The sequence below is a fragment of the Anser brachyrhynchus genome (genome assembly GCF_964034855.1).
Source record: "Anser brachyrhynchus genome assembly, chromosome: 1".
NCBI classification, from domain to species: domain Eukaryota; kingdom Metazoa; phylum Chordata; class Aves; order Anseriformes; family Anatidae; genus Anser; species Anser brachyrhynchus.
This window is the reverse complement of record NC_137694.1, coordinates 83124136-83145926: the sequence shown is the minus strand read 5'-3', so window position 1 is coordinate 83145926 and position 21791 is coordinate 83124136. Positions and strand designations below refer to the sequence as shown.

At 37.8% G+C, this 21791-nt stretch overlaps 1 protein-coding gene across 35 annotated transcripts in view; it reads right to left on the bottom strand.

Moving 5' to 3' along the window:
- Nucleotides 1-21791, bottom strand: part of ROBO2 (roundabout guidance receptor 2) — a 931286-nt gene that overhangs the window by 127605 nt on the left and 781890 nt on the right. For 26 of the 35 annotated variants that reach the window (XM_080591502.1, XM_080591494.1, XM_080591497.1 and 23 more), the window contains 2 exons: nt 20919-21057; nt 5669-5808 (listed from right to left, as the gene is read on the bottom strand). In XM_080591502.1, coding sequence (XP_080447628.1) covers nt 5669-5808; nt 20919-21057 — 279 coding nt within the window. Of the gene's footprint in view, nt 1-2387; nt 2400-5668; nt 5809-8172; nt 20864-20918; nt 21058-21791 lie in introns of those variants that run through there. The other 9 variants (XM_080591503.1, XM_080591487.1, XM_080591508.1 and 6 more) reach the window with 3 other exon arrangements.

Genomic DNA, 21791 nt, shown 5'->3' with positions numbered 1-21791 from the left:
TACCGAGAGCTTCTACATACACTTTGGAGATGGAATCATTCACAACTCAATGGCCTGAAAAGTCTTAAAAGAGAATCAGTGCTCTAAAATGAGACACCAGCAGCAGTGCTAAAACCTAAAATCGTTTTCTTGTGAATCTTCAGTCTTTTATTTTATGTGGCTTTCACTGAGTTTGAAACAATCACTACTTCAATATTTTTCTTGCCTTTATTTTAATAGTGAGCAGAAAGAAAAAATAAATAAAAGTAAAATGTTTTTCACCTTGCAGCATTTTCATAGTGAATTAAGAAGGAAATTTAATTAGCCATAAAAAAAAAACATAAAATGAGAGATTTACATCAGAAGCATACCAAATTAATTCTAAATTTTCTAAGCAAAGGAAAAAAAAATTACAAATTTACTCCAGTTTTACCATTACAACTCCTAGGAATTAAATTCTTGAGAACATGAGCCGGCAGTGTGCCCAGGTGGTTAAAAGGCCAAGGCATCCTGGCTTGTATCAGGAATGGTGTGGCCAGCAGGGCCAGGGAGGTGATCGTCCCCCTGTACTCAGCTCTGGTGAGGCCACACCTCGAGTACTGTGTTCAGCTTTGGGCCCCTCACTACAAGAAGGACATCGAGGCCCTGGAGCGTGCCCAGAGAAGGGCAACGAAGCTGGTGAAGGGCCTGGAACACAAGTCCTGTGAGGAGCGGCTGAGGGAACGGGGGTTGTTTAGTCTAGAGAAGAGGAGGCTCAGGGGAGACCTCATTGCTCTCTACAACTACCTGAAAGGAAGGTGGGGGGAGCTTGGGGTCGGCCTCTTCTCACAGATAACTAGTGATAGGACTAGAGGGAATGGCCTCAAGTTGTGCCAGGGGAGGTTCAGGTTGGAAATTAGCAGACATTTCTTCTCAGAAAGAGCAGTCAGGCATTGGAACGGGTTGCCCTGGGAAGTGGTGGTGTCACCATCCCTGGGGGTGTTTAAGGGAAGGCTGGATGTGGTGCTTAGGGACATGGCTTAGTGGGTGACATTGGTGGTAGGGGGGTGGTTGGACCAGATGATCTTCACGGTCTTTTCCAACCTTAATGATTCTATGATTCCTAAAATAATACTCTAGTGACTTGAGTTTAAAGCTTGCTATTGAGTTTTCAAATGGAGAACTGTGAACTGCTCTTCTACTTAGGGAATTCTCTAGCTGTGGATAAGCAATGCCATGACTGCAGCTTGGCTCTACACATGCTAGTTCAAGCAAACTAGTAAGTATGGGATCACCTTAGTTCTGGAAACAGATGCCTAACCTGGATTTTATCTTTAAATTATTCCAACCTCTTTTCCTCCCACCTTGTAACAGTGAAGAGCTGAGACAAGGTCAAATTCAAACTTTGGTCAAACACATTTCTGACATAAGTTTTGACTATATGAAGAAAGACCAACCCCCTCAGCAATCTCTGTAAACAACAGTACAGACTTTTCACACTAATCCAAAAAAAATCAAAGTAACCACATCATTATTCTAGAATATACATCTAAATGCAAACTACAAAAATCAGAAGAGAAGTGCAACTGGTTAAATTGTTCAGAAAATCCATATAGGCACAGAGTAAACATCCGTGAATGAAAACTAAATAATAAGTTCAGGATATTTGTGAACACCAAAAGAGAATTTCAGCTATTGACAGTTGCAATTTTTCCATTATGCTCAGTTAGATTTTTATAAATTTTTAAAAGTAATTTCAAAGACATAGGAAAGAATCAAATTTTCACAGTGGGATTTCAAAATCCAGAGATTGCCTTCCCCTGGACTTTTTATTCAGAACAGTCTGCATCCTATACAGTGCATTCTAAAATGCACTCCAAGATGACCCAAGGATGAAAATCAGTGATGAACTTTCTTAACAAGCACGGAAATCTACTCCATCGCCTTTTCAATTTCAAGACTATTTTCATTTCAAAAATCTTTGAAAGATACAAGAAAGACGGAACATGCAAAGCCTTTGCTTTTACTGCTATGCAGTAAAAGCATAATGAGCTGATCATTTAGGGCCTGATAGAAGCTCACCAAAGTCAATACAATCCTTTCTGTTGATTTCAATGGCGTTTATACCAGGCCCTTAAATAGACTGTTAAAACCATCTGAATGAGTGATTTTGGCTTAGTATCACCACACACCCCCAGTTTCACTGAATGGTATTTATTGGTGATTTAGCAAATGTGTTTATACATGACATAGCAGAAAATAGAAAGTTCAGAAATAGCACTTTGTCAGTCAAAACCACTTGGCTGGTGTTATAAAGTTAACACTATTAAGCACTGGCTGCTAGCTCAAGCCAGTTAAATGCTGTTGCAAATGAAAGATGAAGCATTGCATGAAGCCATGCTAAAATGGATAGAAGGATGGTTACTTACCAACGGGGCGAGCTGTTGACATTACAATGGTGTAGTGAGAACATAAAAAAGAAATTAAAAAAGAAAAGAATATCTGTCAGAATGCATGACGTGTAATGTTACGTTCTACTATGGATATTACCATGATTGCTAACCCCTCAAATGATAACCTAAGTAAAATATTTACTGCTATTACTGTTTAGTCACACGTTACTATTATCACATTTATTTGAGCATAGCATCTGAACAAGTTGACTGGAATCATTCTCTAAGAAACATTTTTATTATCTTCACATGCCATCATCAAGTATCACTGTTAGTGCCTGATAAAAGAAAAATTGCTTGCATTAGCACAAACTTTTAGATCTTGATGAACACATCAATTTAAGCTACACTACCAAATGTCATGCCAGTAGATGCAAGGCATTTGATTTCTAAGTTGAATACCAATTGAATGTTAAGCATGGCCAGTCAGTACAGCAGTAGGGGCTACAAAAAGCCCAGGACAATTTTTCTCATTCAACAACAGGCATGAAAGCTTACAACACGTTGCTTTTTCCTCACTGACAGGGCTGATGAAAATATAACAAATAGGCTGAAATGGCCGCAGGGATTTCAACCCAGAATCTCTCAAATTACTGTTTAGATAACTTCTACTTCCTAAAAAAAATGCTGCTGAACGATCAACAGGTTAATACAGTTTCGGACTGATATAAAGATTGAAAGCTGTTGCTGCAACAAGTGATTTCTTGATTATAGCAACAGCCCTTGTATAGTTGTGTTGGGAGAGAAGGCTGACAGTCCCTCTGCTAATAAAATAAAGATATCCCCTTTCAGAACAGCCAAAAAATTGGACATAAGATTGACTCACAATTGCATCTGGTTAGGTGAAACTTCCCATATTTTAGCAACAGAAATAGTCACACATTTCTGAGAAATTTTTTTAAAAAAGAAATTAACCAGCTCTATAACATTAAGTGCAGACTAGGGCCAAAGAGAAGACATGCATATCCTTGTGTAGCAGAGCATGCAAGTGCCATCTTAGTTCTCAGCCTTTCTACGGCTTTATTCTTACTTTGTCAGATCCACTTTATGTAACCATTTCAAGCCTGCTGCCATTTCTCACTCATCATCTATTTTAAGACTTTCTGGCTTTTAATATTATGACATTTTTCTTTTCCAACTGAAAGATAAGGAATGAGTGATGCGCATCTTTCCAAAACACTGAGTCACAGAATTCAAATTCTATTATCATTTACAACAGCGTGATGTGAACTCCCCAGCTGCATCCTCATCCCCTGCTTTGAGAAGATGGAGCCATGAATGAGGGAGCTATGGATTATGCTGTTGCTGCCACGTTTGCAGTTTTGACTATGGATACCTGCAAGGACCAACGCACTCTCAAAGTAAATTTTGAAGTGCTAATGGTTTTCTTCTCTACATGAAGGGTGATTTTGCTAAAACTGGTAAAAGTTTAAGAAGTCAGAATTAAATCTTCCTTTAATTAAAAGGAATATCATTCATGGTCCCTTTAAAGTCAACAGGAGTTTGCCTAGTCCTTTGTTTCCAGAAAATACAGAGTAATAACCTTCTCCACTGAATTTCTTAGCTTTTCTCATTTGCTGTTATCTTGAACGTTTAACATGCTTATAATATCATGGCTTCCTTTGTGTTGGATAAACACTATGTAAATGGCCATCCCAGGGGAGACTAGTACCCAAGATAATGAAAGTCTACTTTTACTGTAGGAAATTGATTAAATTATGTATTTCTTTGTTTTTATTTGTTTTGTTTTTCCACCTTAATTTGATCAGATTCCAGCTTCAGTAATTTCAAAGGATTTTTTGCTTGGTTCTTGTTATTGTTCATATCACGAGATAGGTAGCAAAAATAAAAAGCTTGCTCTACTAACGCATACAGTGGACACAGTTCCAGGAGTGTTTGAAGGCTACTGAATTGGTTGCCAGATATACTGGAAATCAGGATTCTGCCTGTGACAAAGTAATGGAATTAGAGCATTTCTGAGAGTTCTGTGCAATAACTATTTTTCTCACGTTACAAATTGGAAGAATAATCTCTTACATGCACATGCAGCAGGTAAATCTACTTCTTCAGATTAAAACAGGGAGGTCTGCATTACCACATATTATCTAAAGCGAACACTAAGGTAATATTTTAGCAGGTAATATCTTGGTATCACAATACTTTCTTTTCTTTGTTATATACTAACATCTCCTCCTCTACAAAGCCACTCACTGCTTTTTTGCCCTTTGAATTCAGCAAATTAAACTGAACTGTGTCCATGCATTAAATGGATGGAAATGGAAGCTGGCCTCTTGGGTCAGTTGACCCCAGTTCTAATAAAGCAATCCATTGAGACTTTGAACATTTGATTTAATGTGTATGAAAAGAGGAGCACAGATAAAGCTAAAAATGTTTTTATTAACCTTTCACAGCTCTACTGAAAACCATCAGCATGCACCACTAAACTGTGAAATAGTGTCTGCATGATATCCATTGTGCCAAATTGCTGCTTATCTTTTGGAATGAAGTAATAACTACTATATTCTATTTACTTATATGGAAATATTAGCCCACAAACAACTTCTCTCTCCATAATCTTTAGCATGTCTATATCTACTGTCACAAAAGACATTTTGGCAAGTCGTTACTCTACTGGTTTTAAAACCTCCTTACCACATCAAAAAGCACCACATAAACACTGTGTGGATACTATAGACCACGAATATTTAAAGAGAGAATATGTTAGTTGTTACTTTGTAATACTTACAAAATTTAATTAAGATTTTCTTTTTCTTTTGGCTTGGGTTTATCTTACAGATAAAGAGTAATGATAGAGAGTTTAATTACAGCAGAGATAATTGCATAATAATACTATCTGCATTATTTTGGGCAATAATAAACATAGGTACTACATTCCTTATATTTATTAGGGAAAGGAACCCTAATAATAATAGCCTAAACCGATGGCTCACATATTAAAGTGTATGTCCATGGTTACATAGTGCTTGCTTATGAATGTATATGCATCATGCATCTATTCTTTGATAAAAAAAATAATATTGGAACAGATCATTAACTGCAGTGAAATCCTATCCTACAGAATATAACTACAATTTTGCCTGAGATACCAACAGGACCAGGATTTCAGCTGTGTTGCAAATCAGTGCAGCACCCACGACTGCAAAGGATGTGCGAAACCCAAACAAAAGCCCTGTAAGGATGTGGCCCATTATGACGGAAAGCAATTGATCCATACAGGACACCCGCCCTCTCTCCACAGGAACACTCACCTCGCACAGTAAGGGTAGCAGAGGCTTCCACTTTTCCGACTCGATTCTCCGCAATGCATGTGTAGGTTCCTTCATCTGTGCTCATAGCCTTCTTAACGCGCAAAGTGTAGTCATCTTTGATGTCATACCTGTGTTTAAAAAAAAAAAAAAAAAAGAAAGAAAAGAAAACTCATTCTGTAGCCAACCAGCAGAAATGAACAAAAACCCTCACCTGGAATTTGCCAGTCTGAATCTATCTTGGATCCAACTTTCCAACTTTGGAAGATAAATTATTATCTAGCATTAGATAATTCCACCAAGCATTAATCTTCATGACATTTTTATTGCACTCTGCATTAGTTAGAAACTTTACATAAAATTAGTATTGCTATGTTCACGCAGTATTAGGGCTTTATTAATAATATCTTTCACTTTGTCCTTGATCTAGAGCAAAATGATAAAATTAAGCTATCAGACATCAGTTATCAATACATGACAGCTCAGGTTTATCATACCTTTAACTATGAGTGAGCTACATGTTTTACCTTTAGCTGATTTGGAATTTTTCCTTTATATACAGTTTTCCTCTAGAGCAGCAACCCCTTAGGCATATTGGTAAGTTCTGACACTATAATATTATAAACAATAAAAATATATTTAAGCTCTAGAATGTGACATTTATTGAAGAGGCACATTAATGGAGATTTATCAATTTCACAGAAATACTACAGAGTGATTCATTTAGTGGACAATAACACTTTCTCTTCCTTAAAATAAATTCAAAACATTCCAATTATTCTTTGTCTATTTCTTTGTTTCTGTTGTAAAAATTCTAAAACTATGAGGATATATAAAAATTGAAATAATACAAAACATTTCAGCAGGCAGTGAACGTTCATTCACAAGGCATTTAGAGTAACTCAATCAAGAAAAATAGGAAAATATTCACAGTTAAATTGTTATCAGCCCGTAGAAGTCAAGATTAACAAACTACTTTAGGCTCTGATGCAAAACTCGTTAAAGTCAACTGAAGACTTTAACTTGTATGAAATTTCTTTGGCTCCTGAATTGGGAAAACATCATAGACACTCAGCATGGATATTTTACTCTTGAAATACTCTCCCATAAAATTATTCTCAATGATATTTTTTCTATACATAAGCCCCTGATACGTTAATTAAGTTACCTTGAACCAAGAGGTAGCTTCAGATTCTCGTGCATTAAATAGCAAAAGAGGCACATGAGACTAAAGAAAGATCTAGACCTCAGAAGATGTCAGTACTCTAATGGTATAGATGCTCACTAACTAACTTTAGAAAAACTAATTTACCTTCTCTTTATTATATAGTAAAGACCCCACAAGCTTGTTCAGAAAACATATTGAAATGATAAAGAAGAGCATGCTTACATGTTTTGATGAGTAAGAATGTAATGCTATTAGATACAGAAATGTTGTGAGGCTCTGTCTATGAGTATTGTTTAAATGTTTTGGGAACATCAAATATATACATTACATGCATCGCTATTGGCTCCTTTATTATAGATTTGTAGCAAGAGTACTGTACTAACAGACTTAAAAGCATCTTAACTCAAAGGATCATATATGTTGAAACGTTTAAAGTTCTGTTATGTCTAAGTAAAGCTCACGACATTAATTAGAGTATTGCTAGTAAAGTAGTTCCAAGAATAAAGACAAACCAAGGCATCTTTTTACACTTATCACAATACAGTTGAGCTTCATCCTATATTCACTAGGTCTATTCATTAGCAAAAAATGAATTAAAGAAGACCAAATTGTGGCTAACTGTTCTGTCAGAGAAAAACATAAACACAGATCATATCCATTTCATTAAGAGTTACACTTAATTGTATGTAAATGTTGCATGTCAGGTTTAACTGATGAATAAGAGATATGCCACCGGGAAGAATAACTAGGTGCCATGGCATTCTACAGAAATTTTTAGGGACCATTTTTCCTAGTGTAATACCATTGAGGGGCAAAAATAGTTATGACAATAGAGAGTTTCATGCACACTTTCTGGATCAGTACAGAGCTATTGCAACTACGCATTCCAAAACCATATGCAGCTGAGGCACATTTCTTCTCAACTGTTCACAGATTAGGTAGTTTTGCATGCTGTGCTGCACTAGTCAATGGCAAAGAGAATCACTTTTTCCATAATAGAGAAAAGGAAAATGGTCTCCCTTAAAAATCTCAAGAATATGACAACAGTATCCTAAAACAATGGAGCAGTTATTTGTCATTGACGACCACAGAGTTGCAGACAAAAGAAAACGCTCATTTTCTTGACACAAGGCCAGCACTAGGGGACCGAAAACATGAAGTTGTGTTCAGCTCCTGTAAGATGATAAAACTAAGATAAGCTGTAGTGTAAATATGGGTTGGATACAGGAATCACGTTTATAAAGCTGGGGAAAAATTAGCCGCTTATTTTGTTACACTGACTTTTTTTTTTTTTTAAAGATAAATACCATCCCTGTGGTTGACTTACCGCTGCTGAGATAAAACCAGACAGACAGCAGGGCTGGATCTGACTGGCTGGCTGCTCGAACTGGGATGCAGGCAGCCTGGGACAGGGCCCTACAGTCTGCTGTGGGCTGCAGCTGACTCGCTCTTCTTCATCTCACTGATGTGCTGGTGCCGGCATGCCAGCCAGCTGCCTTGGAGGCTTCAGAAGTCTTTATGCTTGCACCTGCCAATCATGCAAATTGTGCAAAGGCTGCTGGGGGAAAGAGCCAGCTGCATGGCATGCCAGGACGCGGAGTGAGAGCACAGCCATAATCTCCCACTTGGGTCGAGAAACGGAGGAAGGAGTAAACATGTCACTGTCATGGCCCAGTTACCAATTACTTCAAGGAGAGGCCCAGCTCTCCCTGTCTGCATCTCCAACAAGGACATGCTAGGTTTTTGGACCACCCTGGCAGAACATGCCGTCTAGCAATTGGATTCATACATAGATGGACCCATGGGATATTATAACCATCTGCTGTCCTGAAGTATTGATATGCTGCCCCTCAGTCATCTGTTCCACCCACTCTGTCCCCAGAAGTCACCATGGTTCAGTGAAGAGCTTTGACAGGCAGGAAGGAGAAAGGAAAACTGTTTTTCAGCTTTAGCTGATCCACAGCAGCACAAGGAACTTGTGTGAGAAAGGGACTGTGAAGTAAGTTGTGAAGTCTGAATATGCTTGTATCCCTTCAGTTTCTCAAGCAACGGCCTGTGAAGTCTTGAATAGTGCTTGGTCTCCTCTTGATCCCAGAGCTTCATATGCCTGCAACAAGTTTCCTCCTGGGTTTCTGGAGAAGATCACTCTCCCCTGGATCACTTCCAAGCTGACACTTGGAACCAGGCTCAGGGCCTCTCTGACTGCCAGTACCAGTCACAGACAGAGGTTGATGATGGAGTGGCAGAAAACCAGGCTGTACTGGTTATGCAGGTCCTTAACTTTGCTGGTGCGCTAAGAAGGCATTGCCTTCAAAATATGTGCAGCATCAAGAAACACCTTCCAACATATTACCCAAATATTGCTGACTCCTAGCCAAGTAATGCCAACGTTCAACACAAAATGTAGGGTGTCAGACATGGGCTTCATATGTTTATGGCCATCTAATTGATTCTGAATACTTCCCTTTGTTAAACATTTGGAGGTGCTTAACCTTTCAGTTTAGCTTAAACTTCAGCCATCTGACTAAGCTGGAAGAGGTCTTTTAAACAGCCAGTCAGCTTGTGTGGGGATAAAACCCAGCCACTTTTGGGGATCGTGTTACATAACTTGTGTTGTACAAGTCCTAGCTCCAGTAGGTCTGTCTTTAATTACCCAAGAAAGAAGGGGGGCAGGGGACTGCGAAGGAAGAAGCAAACAGAAACAACAAGCAGATGAGAAAACACTGCTGGTGAGGAAATTCTAATAGAAATTGAGTGATTTTAAGTGAAATCTGGCAGTCTCTGGCACATATGAATGCATTCATTGTTGCTAGTTTTGATTAATGACAGTTGTACAATAGTGTGCTGACAGTCACTGCCATACAGACACTTTTTTTTTTTTTTATATGAAACTCTGCTGAAAATGCAACCCAATCAGATTTGGCCCCCAAACAACATGTGCTATCATCACTGTACCGTGAATTGAGATTGATTGGTAACCAGCTGTGACAAAGTGGGAAAAAGAGCCTTGTCTTTTTCAAGAAAAGAAAAAAAAAAAAAAAACTCTGAATCATGTCAAAACCATTACCATCTGCTCAACCAAATAACAAATAAAACAAAACACATTAACTATTTTTAAGTATCACAAATTAATGTACCAAGGTTAGATTCATGCATTGGCTTAAGCATCTAAGAATAACCTTGAATTATACTGTTTTTGTCACAGTTAGCAGTTCTTCATTTTTTTTCCCTATATTCAAAAGTGTATCTGTTCCTATTCAGCCACCAATCTTCCATGGTTATCAAATAAAAAAAGTGTGAGAGAGAAACAGAGAGAATCAGAAAATTTACTGAAGTTGGAGAGATTTAGTGGTATGTTTTTTGCATTTGATATGCATTCTGCTACTTCATAGAAGAACCCTTAGATATCCAGTTTTTCAAAAACATGCATGCAGCTATGCATAAAAATATGTTTCTTTGTCTTTTGTATGCACAGGTAGAGCAGCTGCGTCTGCATCTGGAGTTGTTACATTCCTAGATATCCAACTAGGTCTAACTAGTGAGGATGCAGTTGCTTCAGCTGTGCATTTTAAAGTTGTAACAATGCATTACTACGTTCACTAAATTCAACAAAACCAACTCAAAAAGATGTCCTTCCTGCTAAAGGGAAATTGCAAAAGTCACATCTTAATTGCTGTAAACTGATGCTGTTGGCATCAAAAAAATTACATCAATTTATACCAGGCACCTATTTTCTTTTAAATATTACTCTAAATGTAAATATATATATATAACATATATATATATATAAATGTTGTATGTAGGCTTCATAAGCTTTCCTTTTTTTGTTGTTGTTTTCTTTCAGAGATGGCACAAAAATTACTTTGCTCTGTTTCCTTTTGCCTGTTTGGCAGGCAATTTTGCAACATACACACACAAAGCTTGAAGATTACTCACAACATCAATGATTAGGGAGCCCAAATAGAGAGATGCTACCAGCCAAAAACCAGAGTAAACAGGAGGTAGTTAAGGAGGCTTAAGCTTCTGTCTCCACTTCTCTTTTGTGGTGCTGGCACTTCACTTCACAGCATAGTGCCACAGCTTTTCACTGGCTCCTGGACTGTCCATGCCAGTTGGAAGGAGCCAGAGGGAAACTGCAGTGAAGTTGGAAGCGAGGAAGTGTGAGCCCCTTACCTGCTTCGGCCTTGTGTGGTCCAGGAGCAGAAAGGAGATCCGCCGCTCCCACCAGGGATGTATCCACCCCTGCTACCAGCTCCCTTACACAAACTGTTTCTTTTCCACTTACAGCCCATGCACAAGCCTATGTGAGTGACACAGGGAAAGATAGTGTGCCTCTCCTTTTCGTTCCCTAGAAAACCCTAATCAGTGACAGAGAGTGCAAGAATGCATACATTTGTGTGTACTGGTGTCTCAAATCGTTCTCTTGTACGCCTGCAATCAAGGCTGCTTCTTGCTGGGTGGCTCTAAGATGCAGCTGAAGGCTGCAATAAACTGCCCTACCAGGGAGCTATCCCCAGAATGAGGGACAAGGCAGCTGCCACTCACGGGCACATGTGCAAATTCCCATTTATTCCTTGCCTATGCCGCTCATACCAGAGAAAGGTACAAGGCAGTGCAACATCACCTGGAATTTCTTAGTGTGAGGCATGTATACAATCAGTCATGGAAGATGGTTTAGTGGCCTTATGTCAACAAGCCAGAAAAAGAGCTAAGTGATACAGGCTACTGTACACTATTTTTTCTTAAAATATACTGATAACGGGTTCTGCTTTAGTCCAAAATCTTTTACGTGTTGTTACCAACAGATTCTTTATAATTTTTTATGGTTGACACTCTCAGTTGCAATAATACAGAACACAGAACCACACTGCAATATGCCTTAAGCGAAGATATTCGACAAAATGGCCTAAATCTCATAAAAGATGTATGCAACGGTTACAGTAACTGTGCCAACATTGTGAAACCATTCCCATGTCCAAGAAAATCATGTTTTCCAACTTCTCTGGAAGCATTAGACTATGCAGCACTACTCTTACGAACACACATATGTGAGTGCACATAGCTAGTACTTCTAAAAACCAGCTGCCATGAGCTCAGAAAAGACCCAAGAAAGAAAAATGGGACTGCTTTTTCATTCACATTAAAATAATTTGAAAACATAGAAGTTCAGAACAAAACGTATGTTTGGGGAGCTGTTTCTCAGCAAACACTATGAAAACTGATAGAGGCTCTTTTCTGCCTCTACATCTCTGCTTGCACAGAGAATTACCACGTTAATTATCCAAAATGGGCTTCTGATTTGATTTGAGTTCCAGACAGATCTCCACATTTCAAACGTTGGAACCTCAGTGGAAGTATGAGCTAAGAGACCATGTAATGACTTGGCATGGAGGCCTACCCTCCTGTCACCAGAAGTAGTCCTTTACCTCACATATGAGACGCATTTGTCAGGCGCTTGGGGAGATTTGTATTATTAATGCCTATATCATAAATTTATCTATCTGAAAAACACTCTTGATTCACAGGGTTATCTGCTCGGCACATCACTGCCATTACTTTTAAGGAAATTAGTTTTATGGAAAAACAATATTTTGTTTTTCCTTAAAATAAGGACTGTGTTCCAGTCATTGCAAGTATCCTTTTGTCTATTTTTATTAAAAAAAAAAAAAAAAAAAAAAAGGAAAGGAAAGGATACTGCAAGGACTGGGACACTATAAGAAGATCTGAGCCAAATTGACATTTTGCTCTCACTAAATATAGTTATCTGATTTTTTTATTTTTATTTTTTAATATGAGTACATAGATTACGAGTAGTTTGAAACAAACAATTTGTGTTGGCCATTTGTGTTGGCCTGTTATTAGTTGCCTTAAGCATGATGAGTGATTATGGTATACTTGTCAGAGAACTAACTGAAATATTTTTAATCTGTATTTTGAATCAGTAACCAACCATGAAGTGGTAATTAAAGATGAAGTCATGTTAATACTTTAATGAAAGTGCCTTCTACATTACAGTTGAGCCAGAAAACATATTATTAAAAAGCATGTTTTTGCTAATGTAGGACTTAACAACAGCAACTGGAAATTGTTCTTAAAGATAAAACTTTAATCTTGCATTGTTTTCACTACCAGTTTTTGTTTGTTTTTTAACTGAGATGATGACTTTTGTATCCCATTCAGGGATAAAATGTGCTTAAAGGAGAAGAAATCTCTCTGGGCCAACCATTCCAATGGCATCAACAATGCTGTGGTCACAGCTCTTGAATCTTATTCTCACTTGAGCATAACTACCAGCTTTCCTTTCCTGAATGTTTCACATAAAAACTGCACAGCTATCTATCTTTACTTTTTCATTCTGTAATCTTAATAGTCAATAAACTAATTATTTGAGTGAAATTCTACACCTAGTTTTCTTGGGTATCCTTCTGCAAGACCGTTTATTTCCCGCAATCTTTCATGACTGGAAAATTCAGAGAAATCCATGTCTGAGGCTACTATTACTGGTATTAAATTTCCCTTCAGACCTCTGCTAGTGACTCCATTAATTTTCAGACACGTAACAATTTTAGGACATTAGACAACAGAGAATAAAAACTAAACAATCCTCTTGTGGCAATCCTATTTTAGATGCACTGCCAGTGATCACTTTGCAGATCACCAATGGCTCACACAGCATAAAGAGAAAACACATAGGCAGGACTGGTAGTTGACACAATTCCTTTAAGGCTGTTGTCCATGGAGTTGTAGAGTTATTTTCCCAACCTTGACCCTTATGTAAGCAACTGGAGACTGTTTTCATGCATCTGCAAACAGACTGCCTGAAACAATAGCTCTTCTTCAGCTCTGTGGTGAGACCTGACACTTAACATTAAGCCAATTTAAACGCCAGTGCTATTAACCATTTCTCTGCTGTTCAGTCCAGCACAGACACACATCAAACACTTCTGCTCACAGCATTTAATATTTCATACAAATTGAACAGTGGATAGCTACTGGGTTAGATGACAGATTTCTGGGGTAACTATGGGATGATCCATCTACAGGGCGTTATTCAATACCATGCCTTGAGGGACTTTAATAGTCAAAAAACACTCTGATTTACACTTTCACTTGGCCATGTATTCCTCCAAAATCCACAAGGAATATTTTTCCACTTGCAGATTGGGAAGGAGTCATTGACGGGCAAAATACCCATCAGAGAACAGGATTGGTTACCAAAACAAAAGAACAAACAGTAGGGTACGTCAACTGGATGCTACCTACATACAGAAAACTAAACCAACCCCTGCTTCCCTTTTACCGCTCATCAGCTCTCTCTCTCTAAATGGTACCTCTGGCCTTACAGAAGTTTCCACAAATGGTTCAACATAACAACTAAAAACACGCTTTGATTGCATACTGCTGAAATCTGCCTGTTCCAGTAGGCTACGCGGATTCTCTACAAGTTGTGTTACAGCTTGCCATGTGCTGCATTAAGCCCAAGATAACAACGTCCTCTGTGAACCACCTCTACTCCCTTCAGCTGTATGTAAGAATACAAATAACATATTAAACCTCTTTCTTTCACTGTCTCCTTTTGACAAGCTATTAAGAACATCCAATCTTCTCCCCTATGCTCCTCATAAAGGGAGTTATTCTCTCCTTGATGCCTAGCTTAGGAAACAAAAGATGGACATGCAAATCATACTGGATCTAACCAGAGGTAATGAATAGTACACATAATATAGCTAATATGAAAAACATCCTTTTTTTCCTGACCCTTTATTTAAAACTGTTAATTGTCATTAACTGCAACAGAAATTTGCTGATGTAACCAAAGATTATATCCACTAAGGTACTAAAACACACTCTTTAATTAATTTTCAATACACATTAGACTGAATTTTGTTACATTCTGCACGGAGATTAACTCAACCAAAGCACACAGTGCTATGGTGTTATTAACTCATATTTCATTGAAAGGTCATTCTCCCCTTGGTTGTGTCTAGAGGAGGCTGTAGTTAAATACCTCACTATCCCATCCACAGAATATAAATAGAATTATGTAGAACTGTGTTTACTCACAGAACCCATAGTTCCATTGTTTCTTCAAAATTACCATTTCTCTGGCTTACCTTATCTTGAGATCATGCAGAAACACAAATGTAGAACACTTCTGGTGATCATGCCCTTTCTGGATCTTCCCTTAAAAATCTAACTTTTCTGAATTGATAGGGATAAGTTTTGCTGTAAATAGCATTGAAATTTGTTTTAAAGTTTTGTACCTGGGAAGACTATGATATTTTTAAAATTTCATCTCTTACCCTTAGGTTCAAGCCCACAAGAATCCACGGAGGAAAGCACAGAAATGACAGCACTTTGTGAAAACGCATGCCTATCAGAAGTGACAGATAGAATTTCTGAGCAGCCTATGTGTCTGCAAGTATTCCTCAGGCACAAGAGGCCGGTTTTAAAAACACAGCAAGACTAACTTACCTACAAAGACTTTTGATGGAGCTAACACGTATAAGTTAAGTCTAAATACTCAGCTGTAGTCAAGGTTAAACATTAGGGCCTGTCACTTATAGCAATTAATGTTCTCAGCAAATAATGACAATCCTTTTCTGCACTTAAATATATGTATAATTTTCAAAACCAGAAAAGTGCATTTTCCCAAATTATTTTATGGAACATTCTTAATCTTTAGTAAGTAAGGAAGCTTACTGTGCTGTTTATGATTTTCACTGCTATGTATCACTGCTCTGTCTCATTTAATAACCTGCAATCTTGTAACACTTAGCAATACACTCTGTGTAAACTACACACCATTTTCCTTCTGAAGTATCACTCTTGATTTTTCTGCCTACACTCTCCCATTGTGTGGGCGGCACATAATATAAATACCTCTTCCTGCTGGTGCAGTTGCCACTTTTCATTTCTAGTATAATATTCATCTAATAGACAATACCTGTAAATGCAACTTACAAGAGCAGGTTGTAATCTCATTAAAGATGTATTTACTGAGCTAAGCCAGCTGTTCTGGGCTGGAATGTGGAAAAAGACCCAAGTGATTGCTACTCAGTCATTTTTAAGGCAACTGAAAAATACATTTGCTGAGCTAACCTCACTCTCCCAAAGAGCTGGCACTGCTAGCTTCTTCTGTGTAAAAGGTTTAAACAGTTATTATAGCGTGTCACAAATTTTAACTTGTAATTGAAAATCTCTTGACTTCCTCAAAGAAAAAAAAAAAGAGAGAGAAAAAAGAAAATATCCGTATTACTTGCTATGCAATTACAGACTATGCAGCTGCTCTCTTCGGCTGTGCTAGAAAATTTAAAGACATGAAACACTGTACAAACCTTATTCAAATTTTATTGCTAGTCATAGATATGCCACTCTCACATTGGAGCCTCTCAAAAAATATATCAGTTTCTTCCTGTTACCAGGACTAAAAAGCAGATGCATCAAGGGTTGATTGAGGCCATATTGAGTTCCTCACAACACAGGAGACCATCAGACCCCATAGCAGGAAAGTATAATCTCTATTTCTGCCAAGCAGACATCAAAGGAAAGCTACCTGAACATGTGGTTGGAAAAAGACTTCAATGTGTAAAAATGATTTTTCTTTAATTCTAAGTATTTCCTGATCATTCTGCATAGCCACAATTGCCTGAGTTGCTTTAATACAATTTTTGTGCCATTTCCTTGTGTCACTTATAATGAAAAGAAACTCTATTCATGAAGTAGCAAACCTAGTATTTCAGCCAAAGGCTTAAGACTGGTGACCCCACAATATCCTGTTCATCTCCAGTAGTTTGACGTGAGTCATACTTGATTAACTATTCCCCTAGCTTTTTTGTACTGTGTAAGCTATGGTGTGATGTTGAATTTTTTGAGCAATTAAAATAAAATATACACCATGTGCCTCTATCCTTGATTTACAATGCATTTCGGTCTTGGGGTCACTGATTCAAAATGGACAGCTTCTAGAAAAAAAGCTTTACATAGCCCAGATTTCACATTGTACTTTGATTTTGCCTGTTGGTGCAGTATCAGCATTTTTTATAGCATGCTTTTCATTTGCTGGGATTGGTTTAGGGTTTAAAAAGGATTTTCAAATCTGAAGAATCAAATTAATTTATTATTAAATCTATATATATATATATATGGGTTTAATAATAAATTTATATATATATATAGGTTTAATAATAAATTTATATATATATATAAAAGCTATGAAAGCAATTATGCATAATTCACAACACTGTTTCCACCTGCTCCTTTCTATTTCTTTCTTAATTCCTGTCCAAAGATACAAAAAAAAGCTTCATGATTTTTACAGAAGTCTTTGAAATCTCAAGATCAGGTCTACAGGAATTTGGAAAAGTTACACCCTCTGAATGTTATCAAGACCTTTTTTCAAGGACGTTTTAACAATGTCCACTACAAGAACAACTTAAGTTCTTAAATTTAAAATATAGATTATTGTAGTTGTTTTAGATCATTAATTCAAAACAGCAAAAATGTGGACTGAAGACTACTGAAGACTTTCACATGCAGAATAAACTTCTGCCCATCTGTTCTCACTTTTAAAGCATGATTGTTCATAAATTTCTGGGTAATTATAAGGACAATTAAACAAAATACCCACATTAAGACTTTTTATTATTTTCATATTTTCAAACACTTATTTCTTTAGAAGTGTTTTTTTTTTTTTTCCAGTGCCCCCCCCCTTCAATCCAACTGCAACTGGAAGTGTTTACAGTTCATCAGGGACTTTTATAATTAAAACTATAATAGCCTGAAATTATTTTTCAATTATTACTCAACACACCAATTGGTGGAGCAATACTGTTTATATTTGTCACCAGAAATTACTGTGATTACTTTTCTCTTTGCTTTCAGATGTAAAAAAGCTAAAAGAAAGTAAGATGGAAAAACAGAGAAGGATTTCTGAAAGACTATGGATCTAGTATCAGTCATTCTGGCATTCACCAGAAGCAAATTACAGAAACAAAACGCATGCAAAAATTGATAATTCAGTTTATCCCACTTTGCTGTCACTGACCTAGACATTTTTGAAAGTTGAACTAACGACAGAAATTTTTAATAATTTGCAATACTTGTTGAAACAGGTACCTACTATAATCGCTTTGTAATCTAGGGATGTGGCCTAAAGGAAATTATTGGAAAACAACAACAACAAAATACAGACAGATGTGCAAAGAACATCATTAGCTGTGGAAACAGAAAATTGGCACTGAAAGCTGTAAGACAAATAGCTGCACAGATCTGCTCAGAAAAAGGGATTTATTTACGCAGAAAGAATAACAAAGGGTATTCTTTATTTCATAATCCACTGTAGATGTTAAAATGCTTAAAATAGAGGAGTTCTGAAGATGAAAGCTACTTTCTATTTTAACCTCCAAAAAGAAAATCTTGTATTTCTTCAAGGAGGAAAGACTTAGGAATACTCTTCTCAGTTTATAAAATGGTCACATTTTCATTTTCTTTTCTATTCATTCAAACTACACCTGGGTAAAGTTCTTTGTTTGCATTAAAAAAAAAATCAGGAAAAACAATACCTTTTCTTTCACATACCCCAAGTTTACCCTCCTTCATTAAACAACATGGAGCATGGTTTGGAAATTTCCAGTCTTTAGACACTTAGGATTCTGCTTATGTATACTGTTGTGTATATGATACATTTTGAAAAATAAAACTTACAGTCCCGATCATCGGAGGTATTTGCTTTTAAAGTACAGATATTGGACTCTACTAGATGATCACAACCTATGTCGTTCAGGTTGTGGTGGTAACCTTCTACAAGGACAGCAGCAGTGGCAGTCGTCTACCCCCCAAGGTGGTCTTCAGCATGGGACCCTTCAACTTTGCCCCTTCCTCACTGTGATGTTCTGAGAAGCTGACATAACTGAAGACATATCCTCCCTTTCTATCTTAAGATGCCAAACCACAGTAAATTAAATGTTTAAGCGCACTGTAAAAACACTGCTGAACACTGTGAATAGTTTCTGAGCCTGAAGTTGAGTATCATCAGAATGTATCTGATGAACCTGCCCTTCGCTTAGTTAAAAGCATAGTAAAAACTCTCTCCTTTCCTGTTACATTTCTTCTTTCCTAGAAAGACATCATGAATGAACAGAAGCTACCTCAAAACACACAGTACTTAAGTTTTTCCACAATAAAATACATAAAAGGAATATAAAGCCACTAAAAAAAAAAAATAACGCAATGTGCAACCTTATTGAAGGCACTGTCAATTCATCAATTCTGCCTATGAGACTTAGAAGACATGATTTAAACAGTAGAAGTAGCACAATAGTAAGACTAAATCACAGCAGCACAATGCATTTACTAAGGGATACTTCGCAATGCACAGTTAAATAGCAAGGAAAAATTCATCTTGCCATCCAAAAGACTGCTCTTCAAAATAATCTTCTACACATTACATACATACATATCTACCTAAATAATTAGGTTAAAAAACTACGTCAATTTTAATTTGTTTTAAGTTGCAAGGAGAGATTATTTTAAAATGTATGTACGTTTATATGTATACGTATCTCTTCTGTTAAAACAGAAATGTTTTTTTTTTCCTGGAATATGCATCATTACATTAATACATACACTAATATATTCAATTAAATAATTGCATATTCACTTAAGACATCTTATAGAGTTGAGGATGTGGAAGCTAAAACAGGTATTCTCCAATTTGAATTTTGATTTTTATTAAAGATTTAGATATTGAGAAACAACCGATGTTAACCTTAGACATAACGATGACTGCACACTGTGTGATTCCAAGGAATTTTGCCATCATTTTTCATGAGTTTGTATGTGACACTAAATTCCATATTTAGCAACTGGATAAAGACTGCCAGACAACAGTCTTACCACATTTTACCATGTTGGGGTGAAAATGTAAGACAGGCTGTGATTAAGAAAGAAGGCCACAATGTCTAACTTGTTTTACTTAGGCCCAGTCTAGTAGTGTGCTCACAGCACACTTAATATACTCTGACAGGATCATACTAGTCACACAAATACCATTGCAGTTGCTCTTTTTTTTTTTTTAATGGTCACGATTGGAGAAGCAGAAATAATATTGGCAACCAGGCTACACAGGGTAAATGCAGTGTTTTAAGCACTTGTTTGAACAAGAAAAGATCTAGATTTTCTCCCTTTCTTCAAATTATATCTGCCACATCCAAGGAATAAACAACATTGATGGAAAACAACAATCAAGCGCGGTGGGGAAAAAAAGGCACTCTTCATGTCTTCTCTTTAATTTAAAAACACTGTGCAAACAATGAATCAGGAGTCACAGGGTCAAAAGAGAAGACAGGCTATAGGAGACCTGGATTCCCATTCCTGTTTCCAAACCTATTTCTATTTTAAGATATTTTAATCTAAAAATGGTTCAGCATCAAACATTGGAAGAACTCTGGAAACCAGGGACCAAACACTGTTCTGCTACCTGAAAGGAGCCAAGTTAATTTAATGTCCTTTTATAAGACAGACTCTCATACCCTGATCACTCTGGAATTTGTTCCAGATTAAATGAATCTTTCTTGAACACAAGTGCCCTGTTCCAGATTTCATCTTTATTTTCCACTTCCGATAGTTTGTTTCTTTTGCCTTTTCCAGAGGAAGATTTCTTTCTGAGACCCAACAGACATTAGCAAAGTAGCCAACAAAGCCCTGCCTCTAACCCACCCCATAAACATGACAGAGAAGCTCTGGGCTCTCCAGCCAAACTTTCTCCCTTTCAGTATTACCACGTTGCTATGAAGGCTATTATCATTGGTACAGTCCCTAAAACACTTTTATTTTTCTCCAGTAATGCAGTGAACTGGATCTGTTGACATCTACGCATCAATTTTCTTCCTCGCACAGGAATCCACGAGCTGGACAGCCCAGCTGAGTGGATTTCTCTACTCAGCTGGCTCTGGAACACGGTTTGCGGTGCCAAAGACCCGAAACACAGGAAATAAATCTAGCTGGGAGTGGTTCCAGGGTCGTTCAACAGCGGCAATTTGAAAGCGCTGGGAACACGAACGCTAGTCTCACCTTCCTCTCGGTGGGTCTGTGTCGTCTTTCTTCCAGCGGACGGTTGGCTGCGGGTCCCCCTGCACCTGGCACCGGAAATCCACGGCCTCCTCCTCCAGCACCACTTGGTTAATCGGCCGCCTGAGAAACGTGGGCCGCTCTTGAAAAGAGACATCAGAATTCCTCAGTGAGTCACAGGGCTGACATGAAAACTTTTGACTTTTCAGCACCTTTTTGTTTACCGACTCGTGGAAGGCAGAAAGGAGGACTGAGCTCTGCGAATTCAGACAAGTGGAACTGATGATGTGCATCAGCAGCCCGGATGACGACAGCTGGGCTGGAGATGCAGCGGCTGTCACGTCTGGCCCTCACGTAAAAGCCAAGTGCCACCAGCATGAAGCACGCGTTAGCCCCGACTGCCCGCCTGTCACACTACTGGGTACGTCTTCAAGACCGTGCCCTTCCACGTGAATGTTTTGGCTCTGCACTGCTGCATGCACGGAGTGTGATTTAAGAGCTGCTGTCTGCTCTAGCAATATACGAGCTGCCAGTGGAGACAGCCTGCCTTCGGCAATAATCAATACCTGGATGCTTCGGAGGAAAACATAAACTCTGTGTTATGCATCTCAGCCGATTGAGGGCTATTGTACCGAGGTCAAATCTTCCCTGATCCCCATCACTAACTTCACCACAGAAAACTAAATTAAGGTTTGAATAATCAGTTCTGTTTACCCTTGTTATGTTAGCCTGCACAGCTACAAATATTATTAATCATCATAATGTTGCACAGGCCTGCTTGAAATCCAGATGCAGAGCCACAATCTGATCTCAGTTACACTGGTACAAACTCAGAGTACCGGTAATTTCATTTGAAAGGATGTCACTGGGGTTAGT